The following is a 24,456-nucleotide window of genomic DNA, read 5'->3' on the forward strand; positions in this document are numbered from 1 at the left end:
ACAGATTTTTCTTAGAAGTGAAACTTTGAAAGGGAAGCTTCGTGTCCTTATCATTAAATGAAAAATCTCTTCCGCTTGCCATGAACTGAAGACATCATACAAAACCCTGCAGGAAATCAGACATGAAATTCTATTTAGATGCTGGTGTCTGCTGAAGGCTTGCTGACTCGTAAAAAGGGAAATGATAAAGCGTCAAAAAGATATTAACAACCTAAGTGGGCCGCTGTTAGTTTCTCCCTGGTTTAAGGGATGAAAAGGATCGGAAAGGGAGGTGTTTCTCTCCACGACACCCACTGTTATTGGAGCGTCGGAAACCTCTCTCCACCCTCACGCGGGTACGGGTCCTCCCCTCTCCTCTGCCCGGGTCCAGGCCCTCCCAGCCCTCCGCCGCCCGCGTGCTGCCCCAGCATTGGGCGGCCCACCGGCTACCTCGCCTGGTCCGAGCGGGGGCGGGGCCGGCCGGGTGACGTCACGCCGGGAATGCCTGGGGTGAGTGCACCCGGGCCGGCTGAGAGCCAGAGAGGGCGCCGGGCGGAGACGCGGCGCTCTCGGACCCCGGACGCCCGACCCGCCGCCGCTATGTACGACCCCGAGCGCGGCTGGAGCCTGTCCTTCGCCGGCTGCGGCTTCCTGGGCATCTACCACATCGGGGTGACCAGCTGCCTGAGCGAGCGCGCCCCGCACCTCCTGCGCGAAGCGCGCACGTTCTTCGGGGCCTCGGCCGGGGCGCTGCACTGCGCCTTCCTCCTCTCTGGGATCCCCATGGGTAGGTCCGGGCCGCCGCGGGGCTCCGCGCGGGGAGGGGGCGCGCGGTGGAGCCGTGATTGGAAATGGAAACTGCGGGGTACACCCGGGGTCTCCCCAGACAGATGCCTCCTCCAGTGCATCATTTTGCCCCGCACCGGGGAGCTCTGTTGCCGGGCCTGGGAGGGGGGCGCGCCGGGTGAGCGGCTCTTCTGGGTGTGGGAACCCGGAGCGCCTCCTCGCCTCGACACCCTTTTGGCGCCCGGGCTTGACGAAAGCCCCCCCAGACCCAGCCTGGGACTGAGAGCCAGGTTGTCTCAGAGCGACGGGGAGGAGGGAGCGCGACGCCTGGGGTGGGGGGGACGGGGGGGCGGGGAGGGGGGGTCGGAGGCCCGATTTGCCCTGCTTCCGGCCAGGCCAGGAAGGAGGTTTTGGCCTGTGGCCCAGGGTGGCTTCCTTCTTCTCTCTGGGGACCAGAGGGACTGGAGACCCCCGGTCCCGGGCGCCTTTGATCTCTGCCCAGCTCTCGTGGGAGCTCTGGGGGCGGCTGGGTTGCCTCTCAGGTAGAGGGCAACTTGCTGGTTTGGACTGAAAGAGGGTTGGGGAGAGGTGTTTTGTGGAGGGGGGGAGACGGGGGTGAGGGGAGGTAGGAAAGTTGTCTCTTCCTTTTCCGGTGTTTGAGACCCTTCTTGGGGGCTGGACATCCCACATCCCCTCCTCTTCTCGCCACCACACCCCTGCTCAGTGCCCTGGAAACGAGGTCCTGTGCATTTAAATCTCGTTCTAGTGAAGCATCTCTGTAATCTTGGGTACCAGTGGGAGGGGCGGACTGGGGCTTGTGGCCAGCTGGCCTAAATTACTAGGGTATGACATCCTTGGCCTGGGATCCTAGCCAGGGAGCAGGGCCTGGAGCAAGTGGCAGCATGGAGCTGTTGGCATCCAGAGGCCCCCAGACAGGAAGATAATGCACCTTTTCATTAGCCCCTGTTTGTCTGGGCTTCCTTAACGGTTTACTCTTTACTCTACCCAGGGATTCCTGTGTCGGACACTGGCAGCAGGAATCCCTTTAGTAAGCACAGCCCTGCCATTGGATAGGATCAGGGAGCAGACCCTGGGCTGATGGAGAGGTGGAGATTAGGAGAGGCCACCGTGGCCGCCTTCCCCATCGAGGGGGAGAGGAGCAAAGGGCAGGAAATGTGACCTCAAGGAGGACCAGACTGGCCACCTTGGGCTTGAGCCAGCCCTTGTGTCCCAGAGTTGTGACCTGGAGACAGCCACATGGTCAAATGTTTAATTGGGACCAGATTCAAATGCACAGACGCCAGCACGTGAAGTGCCCTGACTCCAGCGTAGAGGGCGTTCCTGACAGGCAGAGGACAGGTGCAGCCTGGGGTTGTGTCCTGCAGGGGCTGGCTCGGGACCACCAAGTCCCTGGAAGGTGGATCTAGAGGTCCTGGCAAGAACTGCTCCGGAGGTTCTGGGAGCCCCAGCTTCCTGCTTTAACTGCCTGTCTCACTTGGGGACTGCCGGGGAGCATTTCCCAGGGCCTGTGACTTGGGCATGGCTCCTGAGAGCGCCTCCAAACCCAGGCTGACTTGGCAGGAGAGACTGGCAGAACCAGCCAGCTGTGTGCAATTTTGTGCCTTCTGTCGGGGCTCAGTGGGGCCACATGTGCAGGGAGAGCTGAGTGGAGGTCGGAAGCGGGTCAGGACCTGCTGATGTGTGTCCGGCCTTCTGCATCCCAGGATCTGTGGATGACTAGGGCTCGGGCTGGGACAGGTACTCTGTCCAGGGCAGTGCAGACCAGCCAGAGGGGGCCAGGCCAGTGAGTGAGGTCAGTTGGAGCATGCACGTGCCCTGTGCCCACTGGATGGTCTGGTAATTGTGACATTAGAGGTTAAGAGTGAAGTCTAGTTGTTTAGTAGGTGCTTCGTCTGGGCTGAGCACCTATAGATTGTAGTGTATCTAATCTTCTCTATTTCCAAAAGGTAGTTGAGTGTGGTCCCACGTTAAAAACATGCAGTCTGAGACTCAGAGAGGCAGTGAAGTGGCTTAGTTTAGCGGCTCAGCTAGTAAAAGGTGGAGGCAGGATTCAAACTCAGGTCCAAGGCTGCGCTTGCTGTCTGCTCCCTTCAGTGTTAGGCCCATTCGTGCTCAAGGTCCGACGCTGTGAGTGCCTAGCTTCTGGCCTTGATGGAGGGATGGAGGTGAGGAGAGGGTTCACGGGGCCTCTGGAGGCTCGTTCCTGTGGCCGGGGAGGGCCTAGAGCACTAACTAACAGAAATAGGCCTATCTTACCTTTCCTAGTAGCCGCATGGAAAAAGTAAAAGACATAAGTGAAATTAATTTTATTTATCCCAGTCCAGCCAGAATCTTATCATTTTCACATCTAATCAATATAAAACATTATTCATGAGATATTTTACATTTTGTTGTTGTTCTTGTTGCTCTAAGCCTTTGAGATCCAGTGTGTCTTTTACCCAGCTCAGTTTGGGCTAGCCACATCTCAGGCCCGGGAGCCACACGTGGCTGCCGGATCGGACAGCCCAGGCCTAGAGAAAGGGAAAGGTCAGCAGCTTCCCTGCTGCCAGGTTTCTGGTCCTGCCACAAAGCATTCCCATCTCCAGCGTGGTACATTCCTTTGTATACTTGTCTCTCTCCGTCCAGAGCAGACATTGCAGGCCCTCGTGGACCTTGTCCGGAGCGCCAGGAGCCGGAACATTGGCGTCCTCCACCCGACCTTCAGTTTGAACAAGGAGGTCCGAGATGGTCTCCAGAAACACCTCCCAGACAACGTCCACCAGCTCGTCTCGGGCAAAATTGTCATCTCGCTCACCAGAGTGGCCGATGGAGAAAATGTGCTGGTGTCTGATTTTCGGTCCAAAGACGAAGTCGTGGACGTAAGCAGTTTGCTTCTCTGGGTGTTGTCAAGTCATAAAGACCGTTTCATTTCAGAAGCAACAAAGAGAGGGCTGTCGTAAGCCACCTGACCCGTTCTTTTCTTAAGATGCAAAAGAACCTGGTTGCCCGCGATGCTGGCTATAGCTTCCTGTACCAGGGTGATATGAACTCTGAGGGCATCCAGCGGTCTGGTCCAGAGCATATGCAAAACTGGAGTGTTCCAGGACACTTTCAGTTTCAAATAACCCCTCCCCATCCTTCAAGGCTTGGCTTATGACCTTTTGCTCCAGGGACCTCATCCTACATGTGTCCCTCCTCCCAGCGATGCCTGTTCCTTCATGAGGACCCCTCCAGTGAAGTCCCACAAGGGTGTGAGTGTGTCTTGTTTGCCTCTAGCAGAGAAGCTCACTGGCAATAGGAAACTACCACTTAGTTTAGCCGAGGCCTTTTACGAGAATTGCTTGGATATCATTTCACTTAACACAGGTCCCTACGAGCACGCAGCCTGGCACACAGAACCAGCAGCTTCTCAGCAGCCAGTGTCATCTTCCACTTAACCTTGTTTGTGGAGGCTTTCTCTAGGCAGCCAGCACCTGTGCGTTCCCACGTGAGCCCTTTCTCTCACTGCGTCAGTGTTACATCCTGCCTGATGCTCGCTAGCGTGGCGCGACTCAAAGCGTGGGCCCCGGACCGGCAGTCGCAGCAGCGGCATCGCCTGGGAGCTTGTTAGAATTGCAGGCTGTCAGGCCCCGCCTCCAAGCTGCAGCATCAGAACCTTAGGGGTGGGGCACCAGTCTGTGGTTCGCCAAGCTCTCCAGGCGATTCTGATGAACCTCAGCATTTGCAAAGCCCTGATCTAGCCCCTTCCCTGTCAATCAGCTAGTCACCAACTCTTGGTTCTGTCTCTGATGGCCCAGTGTGACCCTCGTGGGGAGCAGGGGCAAGAAGCTACAGTCTGCAGATGGTGTCGTTAGAGAATTGGTACTGGGCCTGAAATAATAAGTGTGTAGGTTGGTTCATGTTCGTTCAACCATTTATTAAAGCACCTCCTCTGTGCCAGGAGTGTTTTCAGGCTTGTTGCTCTCCTAGCTTGGAGGAAGCTGATAAAGGCCCAGGGGAACAAAAGGCAGCCCGCTCTGGGCTGTGGTTTCACTCCCTTTTGTCTCCACAGGCCTTGTCTTGTTCCTCCTTCGTGCCTTTCTTCAGTGGCTTGATCCCCCCCTCCTTCAGAGGCGTGGTAAGTCCGCTTTTAAACTGTGTTTGAGGGAATTCCCTGGTGGTCCAGTGGTTAGGACACCTCCCTTTCACTGCCAAGGGCCCGGGTTCGATCCCTGGTCGGGGAACTAAGATCCAGGAAGACAAGTGTCCAAAAAGAAAAAAAGAGGCACTGGGCTCAGGTACCCTGGGCCCCTGAGACCTGTCCCCAGACGCGGAGCCTTTTTGCCTCTCAGCCTTCAGACAGAGATTCCATAGCTGGCCCCCTTCCGGGCTCTGTGGGCAGCAAAACCAACTTCGTGTAGAATAATTAGCTGGTTATCTGTAAGGTAAGCTCTTCAGTTAATCTTCTTTTTCTTTTTATTTTGGGAATTTTTTTTTAACATCTTTATTGGAGTAAAATTGCTTTACAGTGTTGTGTTAGTTTCTGCTGTATAACAAAGTGAATCGGCTGTATGTATACATATATCCCATATCCCCTCCTTCTTGCGTCTCCCTCCCACCCTCCCTATCCCACCCCTCTAGGTGGTCACAAAGCACGGAGCTGAGCTCCCTGTGCTATGCAGCTGCTTCCCACTAGCTACCTATTTTACATTTGGTAGTGTATATATGTCAGTACTACTCTCTCACTTTGTCCCAGCTTACCCTTCCCCCTCCCCATGTCCTCAAGTCCATTCTCTATGTCTGCATCTTTATTCCTGTCCCGCCCCTAGGTTCATCATAAGCATTTTTTTTTGATTCCATATATATGTGTTAGCATGCAGTATTTTTCTCTTTCTGACTTACTTCACTCTGTATGACAGACTCCAGGTCCATCCACCTCACTACGGATAACTCAATTTCATTTCTTTTTATGGCTGAGTAACATTCCATTGTATATATGTGCCACATCTTCTTTATCCATTCATCTGTCAGTGGACACTTAGGTTGCTTCCATGTCCCGGCTGTTGTAAATAGAGCTGCAATGAACATTGTGGTGCATGTCTCTTTTTGAATTATGGTTTGCTCAGGGTGTATGCCCAGTAGTGGGATTGCTGGGTCATATGGTAGTTCTATTTTTAGTTTTTTAAGGAACCTCCATACTGTTCTCCATAATGGCTGTATCAATTTACATTCCTACCAACAGTGCAAGAGGGTTCCCTTTTCTCCACACCCTCTCCAGCATTTATTGTTTGTAGATTTTTTGATGATGGCCTTTCTGACCAGTGTGAGGTGACACCTCATTGCGGTTTTGATCTGCATTTCTCTAATGATTAGTGATGTTGAGCATCCTTTCATGTGTTTGTTGGCAATCTGTATACCTTCTTTGGAGAAATGTCTATTTAGGTGTTCTGCCCATTTTTGGATTGGGTTGTTTGTTATTTTGATACTGAGCTGCATGAGCTGCTTGTAGACTTTGGAGATGAATCCTTTGTCAGTTGCTTCGTTTGCAAATATTTTCTCCCATCTGAGGGTTACCTTTTTGTCTTGTTTATGGTTTCCTTTGCTGTGCAAAAGCTTTGAAGTTTCATTAGGTCCCATTTGTTTATTTTTGTTTTTATTTCCATTTCTCTAGGAGGTGGATCAAAAAGGATCTTGCTGTGATTTATGTCATAGAGTGTTCTGCCTATGTTTTCCTCTAAGAGTTTTAAGTGTCTGGCCTTACATTTAGGTCTTTAATCCATTTTGAGTTTATTTCTGTGTATGGTGTTAGGGAGTGTTCTAATTTCATTCTTTTACATGTAGCTGTCCAGTTTTCCCAGGACCACTTATTGAAGAGGCTGTCTTTTCTCCATTGTATATTCTTGTCTCCTTTATCAAAAATAAGGTGACCATATGTGCGTGGGTTTATCTTTGGGCCTTCTATCCTGTTCCGTTGATCTGTAGTTCTGTTTTTGTGCCAGTACCATATTTTGTAGCTTTGTAGTATAGTCTTAAGTCCGGGAGCCTGATTCCTCCAGCTCCATTTTTCTTTCTCAAGATTGCTTTGGCTATTCGGGGTCTTTTGTGTTTCCATAAAAATTGTGAAATTTTTTGTTCTAGTTCTGTGAAGAATGCCATTGGTAGTTTTATAGGGATTGCTTTGAATCTGTAGATTGCTTTGGGTAGTATAGTCATTTTCACAATTCACTTAATCTTCACATGAGCACTGAAACAGGTGCCCAGTGGCCTATTAAGGTATAAGATGCTTAAGAGTCAGTTACTCACTTAAGGTAATAAGTTTTTTTTTTTTTTTCTTGGCTGCATTGGGTCCTCGTTGGGGCATGTGGGCTTTCTTTAATTGCAGCAAGTGGGGGCTACTCTTCGTTGCCGTGCACGGGCTTCTCATTGCGGTGGCTTCTTTTGTTTTGGAGCACGGGCTTCAGTAGTTGTGGCACGCAGGCTCAGTAGTTGTGGCTCGTGGGCTCTAGAAAGCAGGCTCAGTAGTTGTGGTGCACGGGCTTAGTTGCTCTGCGGCATGTGGGATCTTCCCAGACCAGGGCTTGAACCTGTGTCCCTTGCATCGGCAGGAGGATTCTTAACCGCTACACCACCAGGGAAAACCGGTAATAAGGCTTTATTCTTAGGGGTTGAGGGTTATAATCCTCTCTGGGTCTGACTCTATCCTTTTCAGCCCGTGGCTTCGGGCAGAAGCTGCCAACAGGGCTGCAATTTGGTTCCATTCAACAAATATGTAAACACACATGGCTAGTCCTGAGCTCTGCCTCTGGTGGAAAAACAGAAGTTGAGGTGTTTGTCCTGCAGGCTGTGGACTGGATGCTGGGCTGTGCTGGACCACCTGGCAGCCTCCTTCTAGGGCAGCAGTTATCAGATGATTCTGTCCTCCCACCCGGGAACATCTGGTGATGTCTGGAGACGGTTTAGGTTGTTACAGCTGTGGGAGAGAAGACACAACATCCCAGTGTGTCAGCAGGAAGGCACTTTAGAAACCCTCCTGGTTCATGCTTTAACAGCAGCACGGTCCTCAATTGGCAAAGCAAGTTGCAAAGGCAGGTTACACGTAGCCTCACTCATGCCCCAGAGCATCGCCGGGACAGACACATAGTTGCCCCTATTTACAGATGAGAAAACTGAGGCCCGAAGCCGTGAAGTGATCGCCTGCAATTCTAACAGCGCCAGCCTGGCAGACAAACCTAGAATCACATGTCTGCTCTAGCCCACGTTAGCTGGACTACTTTGGACACATTTCTTAACCTCTCTGAGACTGAATTGGCAAAGGAGGGTTAATAATAATGAGGGTTAACAGTAGCGCACAGTTGTAGCATTGTTGTGGGAATTACATGCGATCATGCAGTGAAGATGCGGCATAGAGCCTGGCACAGGTAAGTATCCGGTAAATATGGGTGGTTTTGTCATTGCTGTTATCTTTTCATTTCCCCCAGGCTGCTCCAGCTGTGGTGCACCCCCCCTCAGTGTACTCAGATGAAACCTGCTGTTAATTAGAGCAAAACGTTGAGGTTCCACTGAGCGAACTCAGAATGTTCCTGTAGAAAAGTTCAGGGTGGAGGGAAAATTATACAGGACAGAGGAGTCATTGGACTTTATCCCTTGAGTGAAAAAAGAGTGGATATATGTATATGTGTAACTGATTGACTTTGCTGTACAGTAGAAACTAACACAACATGGTAAATCGACTAGACTTCAATAAAAACTAATTTTAAAAAATAAATAATAATTAAAAAATAGTCAGCTCCTTCCTCCCTCCTCAGTCTTAACTAAAGATTCCCGACATTTGGTCCTGCGTCCCTTTCTGCCAGTGAGGGTTTTGATGCCTTCCTGTATCTTCCATAGAAATCACATGGCGACAATTTAGAAACTACTGCTCCGTGTGCACATCTAATCATTTCTGGACTCAAGGCAAGAATCTCTTGATAGCTAAGCCATGGCTGAACGTGCCTGATTCTTTTTTGGACTTGTTTTAGGCCAAGGTGTGCCCTGAGATTTCTCCCTTTGGAAGGATTGGCTGGGGAAATTCTCCCAGTTGTGATATTTGAAGGCCCCCCCGTGTCTGTGGGCACCAACAGCTGGGCTATAATGGTCGTGGGTTTGGGAATCATTCTAGACATTGGTTTCATAGGTGTAGACTCAGTCCAAATTGTACCAAAACCTGCCTGCCCCAGCCTGGCCGTGGGCACTAAGGTTGTTCAAGGATATGGCTACAGGAAAACTGATTCTCACAGTACTTACCCCAAATGCACCTTTGTTGTGGGATAAGATGCCATTTTCAGAGAGCTCGAGTCCCAGGTTCATGGCGTCATTTAAGTCTCCAGTGCAGCTTCTCATTTCCCAGGTGTGGACGGGCTCACAGGTTAAGTGTCTTGTCCGAGATTCCTAAAGCAGCAAGGGCCTCTGGACTTGAACCCATGACCGTCTGTCTCCCTTAGGGCCAGGTCTACATCACACTCTGTCCCCAGTACACACAGCGCCCCTGGTCTAAGCAAATGACATGGGTATGCCTAGGGACGCCCACCTGGGCTCGGGACTTGGCCGTCACAACGTGGGCCAGACGCCAGCCTCCGTCTGCCTCTTGGCCAGGCACTTTTTTGTGCAGTGTGCAAACTACACAGCAGCATGTGGCAACCCTGAGCGCCAGCCTACAGCCTGGCCTGGCACAGAAATGCTCAGTAGGGATTTGCTGAAAGAGTGATCCCAGAGCCCCTCACCGTATCTGCCTGCGGCTCTGAGAAGCCCCTGGCCATGATCTGAAACACACAGAAAACCCCAGCCCAGAGCTTCTGACAGTATGTACTTTTTTTTTTTCTCCCTTAAAAGCGATACGTAGATGGAGCAGTGAGTAACATCATACCCTTCTTTGATACCAAAACGACCATCACTGTTTCCCCCTTCTATGGGGAGAGTGACATCTGCCCCAAAGTCAAGTCCACGAACTTTCTTCACGTGAACGTCACCAAGCTCAGTGTACGCCTCTGCTCCGAGAACCTCTACCTATTAACCCGGGTGCTATTCCCTTCGGATCTCAAGGTGAGGGGGCCTGGGGGCATTTAAACAGCGCTGCTGTTCAGATCCCACCTCCAGGGGCTATAGCTTAAGTATGGGCAGCCTGGATAGTAGGATTTTTTTTTTTTTAATTACACCAATGATTCTTATTTGCATCCATGGTCAAGAACTACACTGCGGGACTTCCCTGGTGGCACAGTGGTTAAGAATCCGCCTGCTGAGCAACTAAGCCCATGAGCCACAACTACTGAGCCCATGTGCTGCAACTACTGGAGCCGGTGTGCCTAGAGCCCGTGCTCCGCAACAAGAGAAGCCACTGCAATGAGAAGCCTGTGCAATGAAGAGTAGCCCCCGCTCGCCACAACTAGAGAAAGCCTGCGCGTAGCAATGAAGACTCAGTGCAGCCAAAAAAAAAAAGAACTACACTGCACTTGGTGGTTTTATTTTTTTTATTTTTATTTTTTTGGCTTGTGAGATCTTCAGAGATTGAACCTGGGCCCTTGGCAGTGAAAGCTTGGAGTCCTAACCACTGGACCGCTGGGGAATTCCCAGTTTAATCTTGTTTTGATTGTCGTCGTAGCGTGGTGGACCTTATCACCCTAACGTAGTAAGAAAGTGGGTAGACTGCACAGTGCCAGTTCTCTGGGGAGAAGGAAGGCCGTGCCACGCAACGTATACGTCAGCGTGTGCTCGCGGGGAGGGGGAAGGCTGGACGGCAGGATTGGTCTGCCCGTGCGGTTTGTACACCGAGGAGCAAAGGAGGCAGCTCTTACTGTCCCACGACAAGTAGATCAGGCCCTGGTGTTTGTTAGGGTGGAGGCTCGTCCAGGGACCCAGGGAGACCAGAGAAACCGGCACCCGTCATGCTGGGGTACCAGCTGCACGGAGGAGGTGTCATTCGAGCTGAGTCCCGCCGGAAAGCAGAGCCCTGTCCCACCCCGCAGCGGCTGCGCTGGGCACGCGGCAGCGGCTTGGAGCTTGGGGGATTCTCGGGTTCGGGTCTGCCGTCTTCGGGTGCTGTTGAAAGGAATGGTGCCTAGCGACTGCCCCCTGCAGTTAATTTAATTGATTTGTCTACAGGTGCTTGGAGAGCTGTGCTGTCAAGGATATTTAGACACGGTCAGGTTCTTGGAAGAGAATGGTATGTATGGTAGGGCAACTGAAGTGCCCCTTTAACAAGCTTTCTGTTCACAGTCTTGGTCCACAGTCCTGACTCCATCACTCAGCGCTCAGCACCTTCACCCACCGTCTCGCTCGGCCCTCTCATGAGTCCCGCGAGATAGGAAATATTTGCCCCGTTTTACAGATGGGGAAACAGAGGCTTGGAGAGGCAGCCCAGGTCCGCACTCCACTCACTGGGGAGCAGAGCTGGGACCTACCTGAACCGGGATGTCACAGCCCTAGGGCTATTAGCTCTCCCTCTGCAGTGTCACCTGTCTGTGTGCTGAAGGCAGTTCCTTTGTTTTTCTTTTCTGCTTTTGGACAATTGTGAACCTTTAGTTTGATAAAGAAGGAAGATAAACAGTTTCTGGGCCGCAGGTGACAGAATAGCTCCTGCTCCCTCGAGGCAGGTGTGGGCCACGCCCACTAGCCCAGCTGTGTTCTGGGGAAGGTTCCTGCCTTTGACTCATCCTGGCTCGTCCAGGCTGGGGGACTTGGGTTCTGGAAATGTTAGAGTGGAACCAAATACGTTCGGGGCTATTTTTCTTCGATACTAAAGGTTGGTTCATGCATTAATCCTCTGAATTAGCCTTTGGCCAAGACCAAGGAGATGGTGTGGTTCACGGGACATACATGTATTTATCTACTCAGAAAATGTTTACTGCGTACCGTCTAGGTGCCAAGCAATTGACGACTCCACAGCGAACAGACGGATGTGGCCCCTGCCCTCCTGGAGCTTAGTCCCGGGGTTGTTGCCGAAATATCGGCTTCCCGGTGCACCAATGCCGAACAGAAATACGGAGACAGAGATTTTGGAGGAAGACAGAGATTGCTTTATTTTTCTGCCAGGCAGAAGGGAAGACACGGCAGCCTAGGGCCTCAAGAACTGTGTCCCCCTCCTTCGGGAATCGGAGAAGATTTTATATGTGGGGCTCGCAGTCTGGGGTATATGATAAGGATCAAAGTAGTGAAGGTCTTGCATTCTTCTTCCTGCATTATTTCAAAATAGTCACAGCTGGCGTCATGTCAGGCAGCCGGGTAATTGGGTCCGTTTGTCTCTGGGTTATCGGCCTGTGACCTTTTTTCTGAAATGCAGATGCTGCAAGAGGTGATCTGCTACAAGGGAGTGCAGGATGTAATTCACGTAATGTTAAAGAGTAGTAGGTTAGCTTTGTGAAGTACAGATCTAGTTACAGAAACTACAGGTTAGTAACAGTTAAGAAACACGACTAGGAGTGATGAACTCTTTCAGGCCACGTTATGATTCTTCTCTTTCTCTAGTCTGTTTCACCGTTCCCTTTATTTTCCTTGTTCTCAGGAGAGGGAAAACTTCATTTCTATTTTTGCTGCAACATGGTCGGGGACAGATATGTCAAGAGAAGGCTGACGGTGTGCTCGGTTGCCCTGGCAGGAAGATACAGGATGCTGTAGGATCACACAGGGAGCGAGGGGATCTGCAAGGCAAGGGAAAGCAGGGCTTCAGGAGGGTGTGAATCCGTGTTGACACTCTGAGGGCGAACAGGAGCATTCTAGGCGTGGGGGACATGAACACGAGGTGCAAAGAAGGCGTGTGTAACTGGAGTGGTGGGAGTGGGGCACCCAGAGAGATGGACAGAAAGGAGAGGGGCGGGAATGGCAGTAAGTGAAAAGTTGAGGGACAAGGTTGGGCCTCACGGATGGGGTGAAAGGGTCTGCATCCCACAGCAATAGGGAGCCACGGAGGGCTGCCGGAGTGGGAGTGAGGGTGGTCAGAGGGAGCTTTGGAAGCCCCGCCCCCGGCCGCAGTGCAGAGAGTGTGACGGCAGCATCCAGGAGGTCAAGGAGGCCGCCGTGGGCTTGGCCGGGGTCACGGCAGCAAGGGTGGTGGAAGGGGCCCAAGGGGACAGGACTTGGAGGCAACCAACCAGAGATTCGGGAGGAGGAAGACTTAGGGATGAAGACCTGGCCTCTGGCTTCTGCAGCCGGCACTGGGGGAGAGGGGCTCTGCTCAGGGTTCGGGCCCTCAGGAGGGCGAGGGTTCTGCAGGGAAGCTCAGGCCCCGTGTGCCGTGCCCCGGGGGCACATTTGGGTGGTTGTGCAGGAAGCACAGTGATGTCAGAGTCCGAGGTTCTGGAAAGCAGTCTGGACTGGGGATGAAATTTGGAAGCAACATGGGAATAAAGCACAGTGATGGACCCTGTGGAAGTTACTAGGTGACTTTGGGCAAGCCACCTCCCCTCTCTGGGCCTCCGTTTCCACATCTCCAGCAGAAGACATTTGGATTAAATGACGCCAGGTGCTTCTTAGTAATTCTAAAGACTGGCATGCGGCTGGGTGTTTGTGGCATCGGTGCTGGGTTTGGGTTTAATGATCTAAGAGAGGTCCTCCCTCTGCCAGGCTGGCCGCCTCGGGGTCCTGCAGAGGATGCGTGGGGCTGGGCCAGGTGTCCTCTGGGAACAGATTCTCTGAAACATGCCTAAGGGAAAGTAAGTCCCAGGGTGTGAGCTGTGTGTCTAAAAGAGGCCAGAAAGATCCAGGGGAGCGTAACTGGGAGCTGTAACTTGGGAGCAAGGTGTGGGCATCCAGGGGCAGCCCCTGGTCTTTTTTTTGGTGAATTCTTCTTCTTGCATCCTCTTTTATTTTTTTTAATTAATTAATTAATTTTTGGCTGCATTGGGTGTTTGTTGCTGCGCATGTGCTTTCTCTACTTGCGGCGAGCGGGGGCTACTCCTCGTTGCGGTGCGCAGGCTTCTCCACGGGCTCTAGGAGCGTGGGCTTCAGTAGTTGCAGCACGCTTGCTCAGTAGTTGTGGCTCACGGGCTCCAGAGCTCAGGCTCAGTAGTTGTGGCGCACAGGCTTCGTGGCTCCGCGGCATGTGGGATCTTCCCAGACCAGGGCTCGAACCCGCGTCCCCTGCCTTGGCAGGCGGATTCTTAACCACTGCACCACCAGGGAGGTCCAGCCCCAGGTCTTTTAATCTGAGGTTGGAAGCAAGAAGTGAGCCGAGGCAGGCGTGGGCATCCGAAACTACCTGTCCCACTGCCCCCACCCAGTGTGCGAGCAGGAACCACCCACTGGCATTGGCTCCTGAGCCCCGGCACCTAGGGCAGGGCCTGCACAAACCCCCGACCTAATGCTTCCTTCGAGGCCGTGTGACGGAAGGGTGCCATCTCTGACATCACATCTCGGTTCGATTCTGGCTGTGCCACGTATTGGCTGTGTGGCTTTGGACAAATCTCTTAACCTCTCTGTGCTTCTGATTCCTCAGCTGAAAAGCGGAGATGATGGTCATGGTAGCAGTTGAATGGCTGCTGCGGGGCCTGGACCGCTGGCTTAACCAGTGGTTCCGTTACTATAAATTAGTTATAACCCTTAGCTTTGAACATCAAGAATCCACACGTGGCTCCAGGGCCCACACAGCTGGTGAGTGATGGAGCCAGGCGCCCTCGTCACACCCACCCGGCGTCAAAGCCCCGCACTCCTTTCTCCCAGCTAGGACTGCCTGCCCCAATGCAGGGGGTTAGGGTTCAATCCCTGGTCGGGGACTGATCTCCGCCTTGTACTAATAACAGGCCTGCAGCTTCCCTCTAATTTGGTGGGCAGGTGTGTGTGAGTGAGTCATGACCCTGCCGCCCGAAATTACCTGACGGGTTCGTTTCTGTGCCCTTCGCAGGCATCTGTGACAGGCCCCCTCTGTGCCTGAGTGCATCCCCAGCAGAGTCGGAAGTCCTTGAGGCCCCCCGGGAGCACGGGAGCCTGCAGTCTTCCCCGAGCATGGCCGCCGGGGAGGCGAAGCCTGAGGAAGCCACGCTGCTGGATCACCCACACCTCAGCATCCTGCCCTGGGAAGACAGCACCCTGGAGACTCTGTCGCCCAGGCTCACCATAGGTGCCGGCTCTGGGGGCGGGACGGCAGAGGCTCTCTGTGACCCTTTATGAGGCAGAAAGGGTGGCTTCCCTGTGTGTTGTGGAGGAAGGTCATGCCGCTGCGTGGGAAGAGATGGGGCAGAGCGACCGGGGCAGAGCGACCAGGGCAGGCCCGTTGGGACCCGCACCCCCCAGCACGGGCCTCCCATCCCCCTGGGTCCTTGCCCAGTCTCCCTTCCCATGGGGCCTGGCCAGAGGAAAACAACCTCCAGCTGAGTTTTGTGTTAACTGGCTGTGCTCTCTGCTCCTAAAGTCCAGGCACGCTGGATATTGTGGGGGGGACCCCCGGAGGTGGCCTGTTCTTTGAGAACGCCGTTCTCCGCCTGTCCTCCCATCTCAAAGCCTTTTCTCTCTCGAGGACCCCCTCCTAATTTCTCCCTCCCCGCAAAATCACAGTTTTGAACCTTCACTGAATCCGGTTATTTTATCATGTCATCGATTATATAATGGATAGACGAATGCACCGTCCAGCTTCCAGCTGGGCATTTGGGGAAATTCAAAGATGAACGGCACAGGGATTTCCCTGGAGGTCCAATGGTTAAGACTCCGAGCTTCCAATGCAGGGGGTTAGGGTTCAATCCCTGGTCGGGGAACTGAGATCCCACACACCGCAGGATGTGGCCAGATAGAATAGAATAAATCAAAGACGAATGGGATGCCGGGTTCTTGCCCCTGAGGCACGGACACCCCAGGAGTTGCACTAACCAGCAGCTGCTCAGATTCCTGCGATTTGAGGCATCGGGAGGTCATTACAAAGGGGAAATAGAAGGCTAGGGGGTTCCAGGCAGAAGAGATGGAATCCAGCTGCAGGTGCAAAGAAGAGCTCATAAAACTGGGGCCAGGGGCACTTTGAGAAGTTTGTGTATGCCTCCAAAAGTAGCCAGTTTAAAAGAGAGTCTTTAAAAGGGACCCTGTACCCTGTAGAGGATCCAAGGGCTACTTGGGCACATTCCCCACCTGATCTCATCTGCGGAGCTTCTGATTCTTGGGCTGCCAGGATTTGTACATTTCACAGACTTTCCAAGCGCCCCCCGGGGAAGCTGGTTCGGTTTTTACACTGGTGAGAGACAGACCTCCCAACTGTATTTTTCAGCCCTGAGGGAAGCAATTGGAAACCAAGATGGGTACATAAACAAGATGTGCAACTTCTTACCAATTAAGGTCATGTCCTACCTGGTGCTGCCCTGCACGCTGCCCGTGGAGTCCGCGATTGCTGTGGTCCAGAGGTGAGCGCTTCACGTGGCTTTGTGGCATCCTCATGGAAGTGGGGCGAGGATTCAGTGAGAGAAGCAGTGGAAGGCCCTCGGCCTGGGGCCTGGCTCCTTATACATTGGGGTGGAGTTCACTGTCAGCGTGGAACACCTTGGAAAGGTGCCTCGTTGGCAAGCCCCTGCCCACCCCTCCTCCTTTCTCGCTGCTGTTACATGTCTGTCACTTCTTGTAGGTCTGCACTTCTATTTTGGGATTTTTTTTTTTTTTTTTTTTGCGGTACGCGGGCCTCTCACTGCTGTGGGCTCTCCTGTTGGGAGCACAGGCTCCGGACGCGCAGGCCCAGCGGCCATGGCTCATGGGCGCAGCCGCTCTGCGGCATGTGGGATCCTCCCGGACCGGGGCACGAACCCGTGTCCCCTGCATCGGGAGGCGGACTCCCAACCACTGCGCCACCAGGGAAGCCCCTATTCGGGGATTTTATTCGTGGTATGTTGGAGGGATCTGAGGCCAACGCTGGGATGCCTACTGCATTCCTGAACGTTTGTTTCCCCTCAGTTTTCTTCTGATGTACTTTGGTGTTTACTTTCTTTTTAGTGAGTTAGTCAACATGTCCCTCAGTCCATCTTTCAAAGTCCCGACCGTCCTTCAAAATCCAGCTCAGTCCTCCAGCTTTGGCCATCCTCCCCGGAGCCCCTCTCCATGGTGCCAACTCAGCCACCCATTCCCGCACAGCCTTGCCCTGGGTTAGGGCTGCTCTGGCATTTCCCAAGGCCCGAGATGTGGGGTCCTTTTCATGTCCTGGGTGCTGGGAGTCTGGAGGGCAGCGGTCAGGCCTCCTTGGGGGCTCCCTCTGCTGCGCTCGCACGTGGCCAAGCCCAGGAGACCTGGGCACAGGGGGTGGTTCTCGACCGCAAGATGCTCTGCGTCGGTGGCCATGTTGCCACAGAGGAGTAGGATCCTGGAAAACCAAGGTCTTTTCCTTTTATTTCCACGTCAGTCCCTTGAGCGTTCCCAAATCAAAAAATGGGCTAATTTTCCTTTGGGCTTTTAGGTTGGCTTGTCTTTGGGAATTTATCACATCGGGGTTAGAAGTGACCCCAGCAGTTTCCCTGGACCATGATGTCGTTGTAAGATGTCTGCCTTTGGTTAGGGCTTGGTTTTGTTCTTTTTGGTTGGTTTCTCTTCCTGCTCATGCGACGTGGGCGTCTCTCTGTTTTATTCCTGCAGACTGGTGATGTGGCTTCCGGACATGCCCAGCGACATCCAGTGGCTGTGGTGGACGACCTCCCGGATTTGTTCTCGAGTGATGACGCGTTTGCTCCCTGTGGAGCCCTGCATCAAGGACACAGGACAAAAACTCCTGAATTAACCAAGCCCGCATAGCAACGGTTGCCGTGGGCGCTCCTAACCTAACCGCACAGCCCCACGACTCCACAGTAGGTAAAGTATTCGCCACGTAGCAGCCTCAAAGCACCCTGACCAATCGCCTGATGCCATCCTGCCAGCAGGAATTCTCTTTGTCTTCAGGCTATAAAAGTTGGCCACTAGCCCACAGAGGGGGCGGCTCTCCGTGGTCTGTCAGGAAGTGGGCCCGCTGTTTCTGCAGCGCCCCTCACTAACTCTGCGCTGTGTTCTCAGTAAACTCACTCTTTCCTAAGATACTTCGTGTCTGGAAATTCTTCCAACCCACGTGCGGACCACGACATTTTGGTGGCCTGTACAGGGACCTCCAGGGGGGTCTCCTTCCCCGCCTCCTCTCCTCATTCCTTGGGACTCTCTGTGAACAGGCAAGCTGCCGTGGAAGCAACGGAGGACTCCGGCCAGGGCCACATCCTGGCGTGTTCCGAAGGCTCCACGGCTCGCTTCGCCCCAGTAACTGCCGCCCAGAACGGGTGAGGATCCCTCTGTCTTCCTCCCAACTGCGGACTAGGCCGATTGGCATCGTGCGGGGACGGGTCAGGCATTTAAAAGCCGTTAGGGCGCCTGCCGCTTGAAGACCCCCGTGAAAGGATAAGAGGGTCACGGAACGGACCAGGCTGTTAGAGCGTCTGCCCCCAGCAAGACAACTTCCGTGCACCGTGAGGCACACACTGGTTCAAGCAGAACACTGAGCCCCCTCCCCCTGGCCGCTGCCTTCCCGGCAGGACTACAAGGCCGATTCCTCAGCCTGTCTTCTCTGTTGCTTTCACCTTTTTCTCAGTCCGGATTGACTTACAGGAGCCTAGGCATTGCCTCGGAGCCATCCCCGGAGTGCCTTTCACGTTTCAGGGAATCGCCAAACGGTGAGTCACCCGGTGGGTCCCGGGAATCTCCTCTTTCCTTTCTTTCCCTGCCTGAGTCGCGTGGTGCCTCAGTCACACGCTCAGGGGTCACCTCTCACGGTCGGACGCGATTGTTGGGACAGTCGGCCCATTTTGTGCCTTAGTCGCACGGAGAGATCACTGGGACAAAGGGGCCGCCTCTCTGTCAGCCGGTGACTCTCAGTACCCCCATTCTACGGCGTACAGGCTAAGAATGGGTTCTGCGATGTCTCGGGAGCCTCCCTCGGACTCACCCCTCGGCTGTATCCTCAGGAACTGGGAAAATTTGACCCCGAAAATCTCAAAAAGAAGAGGCTCGTTTTCTTTCATAACACGGCTTGGACCCAGTGTAAACTGGGGGACCGAGAACAATGGCTTCTTAATGGGACACTAAATTATAACACGATCCTCCAACTTAATCTCTTTTGCCGGAAACAAGGAAAGGACTCAGAGGTTCCTTACGTCCAGCCCTTTATGGCCCTTAGTCAGAATCCGGAGCTGAGGGACTCATGCCGCACGTGTCTTTCCGTTGCCACCTCATCCCCCCGACCCCCTCTGCCTCCCTCTCCAGCAGATCTCCTAGGCGGCCCTCCACTCGACCTTTCCTGTCCCCCGCTTCATGAACCCTCATTGCTTCAGCCCCTGCACCCACCTCAGCACAGCTCCCCAGTAGGTACCCCCTTATCAGGGCGAAAGCCCCCCTCCCCTCCCCACACAAGATCCAGGACTGCCCAACGCCAGGAAACAGATTCTAATGTGCTTCCCTTAAGGGAAGTGGCAAATGGAGGCATGGGCACTATTAGAGTCCATGTTCCCTTTCCCGTGTCTGACATTTCCCAAATTCAAAAACAAGTTCGGTTCCTTCAGTCAGGATGGCCACAGTATTCTTTAGAGTCCGGAGAAAATTGGTTAAGATAAAAATTTTTGAAATTGCAAAACCGGTTCTTTATGCATATGCAATTAGGGAAAGCTAGCTTGTTGAAATATCTTTTTCAGAATTCTGACCCTGAGAGAACAAAAAATATGCCTAGGAGAAAGCTTGAAGTTAACTCTTATCATGTCCTTGAACTACAAGCAAAGCCCACTTTGCCTGAGACTTCAGCCTTGGGTTAATTAGTAGAACTTCAAGCCAAGAAAAAAAAAAAAAAAAAAAAGAAAGAGGCAGGGGCTTCCCTGGTGGTGCAGTGGTTGAGAGTCCGCCTGCCGATGCAGGGAACACGGGTTCGTGCCCCAGTCGGGGAAGATCCCACATGCCGCGGAGCGGCTGTGCCCGTGAGCCATGGCCGCTGAGCCTGCATGTCCAGAGCCTGTTGCTCCGCAATGGGAGAGGCTACAACAGTGAGAGGCCCACGTACCAAAAAAAAAAACAAAAACAACAAATCAAACAATTCTAAATACAAGAAAAATTAAGCTAAATAAATTTCAGATTCATGTGAACTGGGGAATATTCAATATTAAATTAATACCTGGTATTAATGTTTAAGTTTATTGATCTAATTAATATAGACATGTCTTTAGAGCGATCAAGATTAAGTATAATACTTTTATTGTGCCTAGGTTTAATATAAACTAAATAAGATGTTACTATAACTGTCACAAATTTGTCAGCAATGAAAATAACTCAATGTGAAGAAACTTTTTTTTTTTCGGTAAAAGTCTTTTGTCATTATAGACACTAACAGTTTCACTCTAATGCCTTTGCAAAAATGCTTCCTCTTCAAGAAGATTTATAAAAAGGACTTTTGGATAAATACAAGTTTCTGACTTGCAGACTATAATGATAACTAGGTAAGAAATTGAAGAATTCTAATGAAAAACCTGATGGCTTCATAAAAATGTTAACAGAAAGGATTAATTACAAACGACTGAATGAACCGGTAAATACGGTTATAATTTTATGGATTCTATCTGAAAAATGACTGGTTTGAATCTGTGTTTTCCAGGTGTAAGGAAAACCTTCCCCTCAAACTAATTCTGACTTACAGTAATTTGGTAAATTATACCTTTGTAAGCAAAATTGAAACATTTACATTTTTCGTCTGTCTGCTCACTCCAGAGATGGGAAACTCTTAGGTTCCCAGCAGCTTTATCAGATAAATTAGGAAGGCTACCTCACTAACAGGTACAGAAATCTCAAGGTATTTTGGGAACCTTGAAAAGGGAGGAATTCACCTAGATCTGGTAAGCGAAATCTGTGACAAGCCCTTGGTCTGACTTTCCTAGCCCTGAGAGGGCTTTTAAAAGTTCAGTCTGAGACTCCTTATGAAAATTTCCCCAAGCAAAAAGCCTATATGATAATAAACTTAAAAATAAAAAAGTTTATTGAGACCAGGCTGAAATTTGGTTCTCTCTCTGTTGAGAACGAAGTTTTCTTGGAATGCTGCTTTTAATAACAAACTATGTAAGTTCCTTTGCCTTTAAGTGATTTGTATTTACTTTTTTTTTTTTTTTTTGGTGCTGTACGCAGGCCTCTCACTGTTGTGGCCTCTCCCGTTGCGGAGCACAGGCTCCGGACGCGCAGGCCCAGTGGCCCGTGCGCGGCACGTGGGATCTTCCCAGACCGGGGCACGAACCCGCGTCCCCCGCATCGGCAGGCGGACTCTCAACCACTGCGCCACCAGGGAAGCCCTGTATTTACTTTTAAAATGTTTCGTTACTTTAGTAAAGTAAATAAATATTATTTCACAATCATCTATGAAGATCGCGGCACGCATAGATAAAGTTCATTCTGCTTCTACAAAAATTAACCCCTCATTGCCAGACTTTTGCCATCCTGATGTCCTTAAAACATGACAACGGTCTACTCCTAAGTCAGGGAATTTAAACTGGGTAAACAATAGCTGTCAGTCAAACAGTCGGGGCTGTGGAAAATCGAAGAGGGCTGCTTGGCTTTTTGCAGCTCCCTGACAAAGCTCATGTTTTTATTTGATGGGATAAAGGCTTCCCTGGCTGCAGGGTTAATTCCCTCACAATGAAAAAAAAAAAATTACATTTCACTGAATATTAAATTCTAGTTTTGTTAATTAAGGTCTGTGTTACCAAGACTCACTTCCCAGTTAGTTCCTTGCTGTCATATTGCTAAAAAGTTTAATTGAATTATTAAAGGACACTCTTAAGTTTGTTTCTAAAGCTTATCTCAGTAATCTATTTTCGGATGAAGACCAGGGGCCCCACGACCTACAATCAGGGGATTATGCATACTGGAAAAGACATAATTTAAAGGACTGTCTGCGAGCTGGACGGATGGGGACCCATTGGGGGCTGGCTAAATGACTCTCTTTGTAACTACACCCTCAGTTTTAATCAGACTAGCCTGGAGTGGGGTCCCTGATCAGAGGAGGATGAATATGATGTATTACGTGAAGGTAATTTCACTTTATTTTGGGGAAATTCAAGGAAAAATGCGACTAAGAAATATATTAATGAAGACCATATCCCCATAAACAGCTCGGTCCGGGGAACTAAATATGTGGGGATCGGTGTGACCACCAGACACTTACTTAGTTTAACCTCCCAGCAAGATTCTCCTCCAAAATATAACATAATTCAGCTAATATTCAGAAATTTGTTATGCTGATGCCCCTGTCACACTCATAATCAGTCAGAGCCCGGATTCTCCCCTTTATGTATAGATGATTACTTCCTCGGAGTTTGGCCTTCCCGATATAATCCTAGGCCATGGGACCCCAGTCTGTTTCCAGAGGAAAACTCCCGAAAGGTCAGGGCCTGGCTCTGGGGACCCACAATGGGGGTATCCTTGAGGGGCACCGGATTTTCATTTCTGTGCGGTAACGGGGCCAATCTGGATCTTCCCACACTTTGGAGGAGCTCCTGCACAATAATTGCTGTGGTCCCAAGGCAACCATTATGACTGCAAAGGATTTAGCTTCCTTGGGAGACATTCCCAACCTTGGGTCCTTCCTCCAGGAGGCCTTAAGACCTGTCCTGGAGAGAAAAAAAACGAACCACTGATTGGGGGGGGACATGCTTACGATAACCCAATTCTTGATTGCCCCGAAATAATGCATAGTGTCTTCAGAGGGCGCTCCTGGTTTGCAGGCGTACCCCTCAGAGAGGAGCGTTCTCCATCTCACCATCAAGGTCCAGGAACCTTGGAAGGCTACGGTAGCAGCCACCGAGGAACAGCAGTCAGCCGTAGGCTCTCTGGCCAAGGTGGTTTTACAAAATAGGAGGGCCCTTAATGTTGTAACAGCTGAGGCGGGGGTGTCTGTGCCCAGCTGAATGAGACAGGCTGAAGAAGACCTCCAGATTCTAAAGAAAAACATCAAATTAATAGAAGATTTAAAAGAGAGAGCAGGACAGGGCCCCAGCTGGCTTTCCAGCCTCCTCTCCTCTCTGGGGATCCAGATATGGACGTGACTATTGCCCTTGCTGGGACCATTAATCCTGATAGCCCTTGTTTCGTCCCTGCATTATTAACGCATTATCTAAGTTCATTTCCTGACAGGTTCAAAAGATTCAATTCCAGATGGTGCAACAAGGGTACCAGCCAGTTGGCACATGGACTACGTCGGAACAAGCTGCCTTATCATTCTATGGGCCCTCATCTCCCTCCATAAACACACCCTGACAGAGAGCGGGCATTGGGACCCAGGGCGCCACGACGCCCCTGTCCAGCAGGAAGAAGCTAGGAACGGTCATCGCCCCTTTCCCCAGTGACCTGGGTTCCTATGGCCCGAGATGGGGATAGGCAGATAGTCAGTCATGAGCAGGGTGTTAAGGGGCCAAAGATTTGGCCCATATATAAAAAGAGGGGGGAATGTGGAGCCCTGCATCAAGGACACAGGACAAAAACTCCTGAATTAACCAAGCCCGCATAGCAACGGTTGCCATGGGCGCTCCTAATCTAACCGCACAGCCCCACGACTCCACAGTAGGTATTCACCATGTAGCAGCCTCGAAGCACGCTGACCAATCGCCTGATGCCATCCTGCCAGCAGGAATTTTCTTTGTCTTCAGGCTATAAAAGTTGGCCACTAGCCCACAGAGGGGTCGGCTCTCCGTGGTCTGTCAGGAAGCGGCCCGCTGTATCTGCAGCGCCCCTCACTAACTCTGCACTTTGTTCTCAGTAAACTCACTCTTTGCTGAGATACTTCGTGTCTGGAAATTCTTCTTCCAACCCGCGCGCGCGGACGCGACACTCCCCGCTTCCACGCAGGTGATTTGGCTGTGGGGCTGTGAGTCCGACAGGCACCCTCTCATCTGCTCAGGCCTCATGTGCCATTCTAGAAACGTCGTCGGGCCCCGGATAGGTGGCAAGGAGCTTACCCTCTGGTGCAGGAGGTCCTGTCTTATGGGAGGCAGCTGAGCAAATCAGAGGTCTCAGAGCACCTGCTGAAAGCTAATAACCAAGACTTAGCTGCACAGGATGCGGTGAAGCCCAGGGAGGGGGCGGGGAAGCGCGTCCACTGGGCCTAACTGACGGCAGAGGGGGAGAGAGCCGGCCGATGGAGCTGGGGCAGGGCAGAGGGACAGGTGCAGGTCAGGGAGGGTCAGGTAGCATTGGTTTGCCTAAAGGAAGTAGCTCTGGGTGCTGGGAGCACAGGGAGGGGTGGAGTACGGAAAGAGAGGCAGGGACCCTCAGAGTGTGTGTGTGTTGGGGGGCGGAGGGTGGGATGAGGTGCTGTTAATGCAGATTCCCGTCTGAATCACGCTCTCTCCACATGGAACCCGGCAACCTGCGTCGTTAACGTGGCCCGGATGCTGCTCCTGCTTTCTGAATTCTGAAAACTAATTCGGAGGAAGAAGGGCCTGGTGTCAGTTACCGGGGTGGGATCTTATCCTGAAGATCGCGGGCCTCGGCTTCCTCACCTGTACCATGGGGGTGACCCTCCTCTCCTCATCAGGTTTCTGCGAGGCTTCGGGGAGCCCCTAGCACAGTCCCGGCCACGTGGTGGGCACTCGGGAGAGGAGCCCACGGTTGTTTTCGCTATTAGCAGACACGGAAGTGTTTGAAGCAGGAGGGATCCGGTTTGCCCTGGGAAGTGACGGTAGTGGCCACGTGGAGGAGGCCGACCACTCGCAAGTGGACTCGCCGCCCACTCAGCTGTCCTGGTGG

General features: G+C 52.0%; 1 protein-coding gene across 2 annotated transcripts; it reads left to right on the top strand.

The window, feature by feature from the left end:
- Window positions 1-379: 379 nt before the first annotated feature.
- Window positions 380-19,417, top strand: PNPLA3 (patatin like phospholipase domain containing 3). 2 transcript variants are annotated; one of them, XM_004279651.3, is made up of 8 exons: window positions 380-766; window positions 3,412-3,644; window positions 4,817-4,882; window positions 9,613-9,822; window positions 10,879-10,939; window positions 14,612-14,827; window positions 15,959-16,091; window positions 17,305-19,417. In XM_004279651.3, exons 1-8 carry the CDS (start codon window positions 481-483, stop codon window positions 17,444-17,446), a joined length of 1,347 nt encoding a protein of 448 aa, XP_004279699.2. In that variant the 5' UTR covers window positions 380-480; the 3' UTR covers window positions 17,447-19,417. The 2 variants fall into 2 exon arrangements, with proteins under 2 accessions (XP_004279699.2, XP_049550516.1); XM_049694559.1 differs by lacking the exon at window positions 9,613-9,822.
- The last annotated feature ends 5,039 nt before the right edge of the window (window positions 19,418-24,456 follow it).

This window comes from Orcinus orca, chromosome 11 (assembly GCF_937001465.1).
Source record: "Orcinus orca chromosome 11, mOrcOrc1.1, whole genome shotgun sequence".
NCBI classification, from domain to species: Eukaryota; Metazoa; Chordata; class Mammalia; order Artiodactyla; family Delphinidae; genus Orcinus; species Orcinus orca.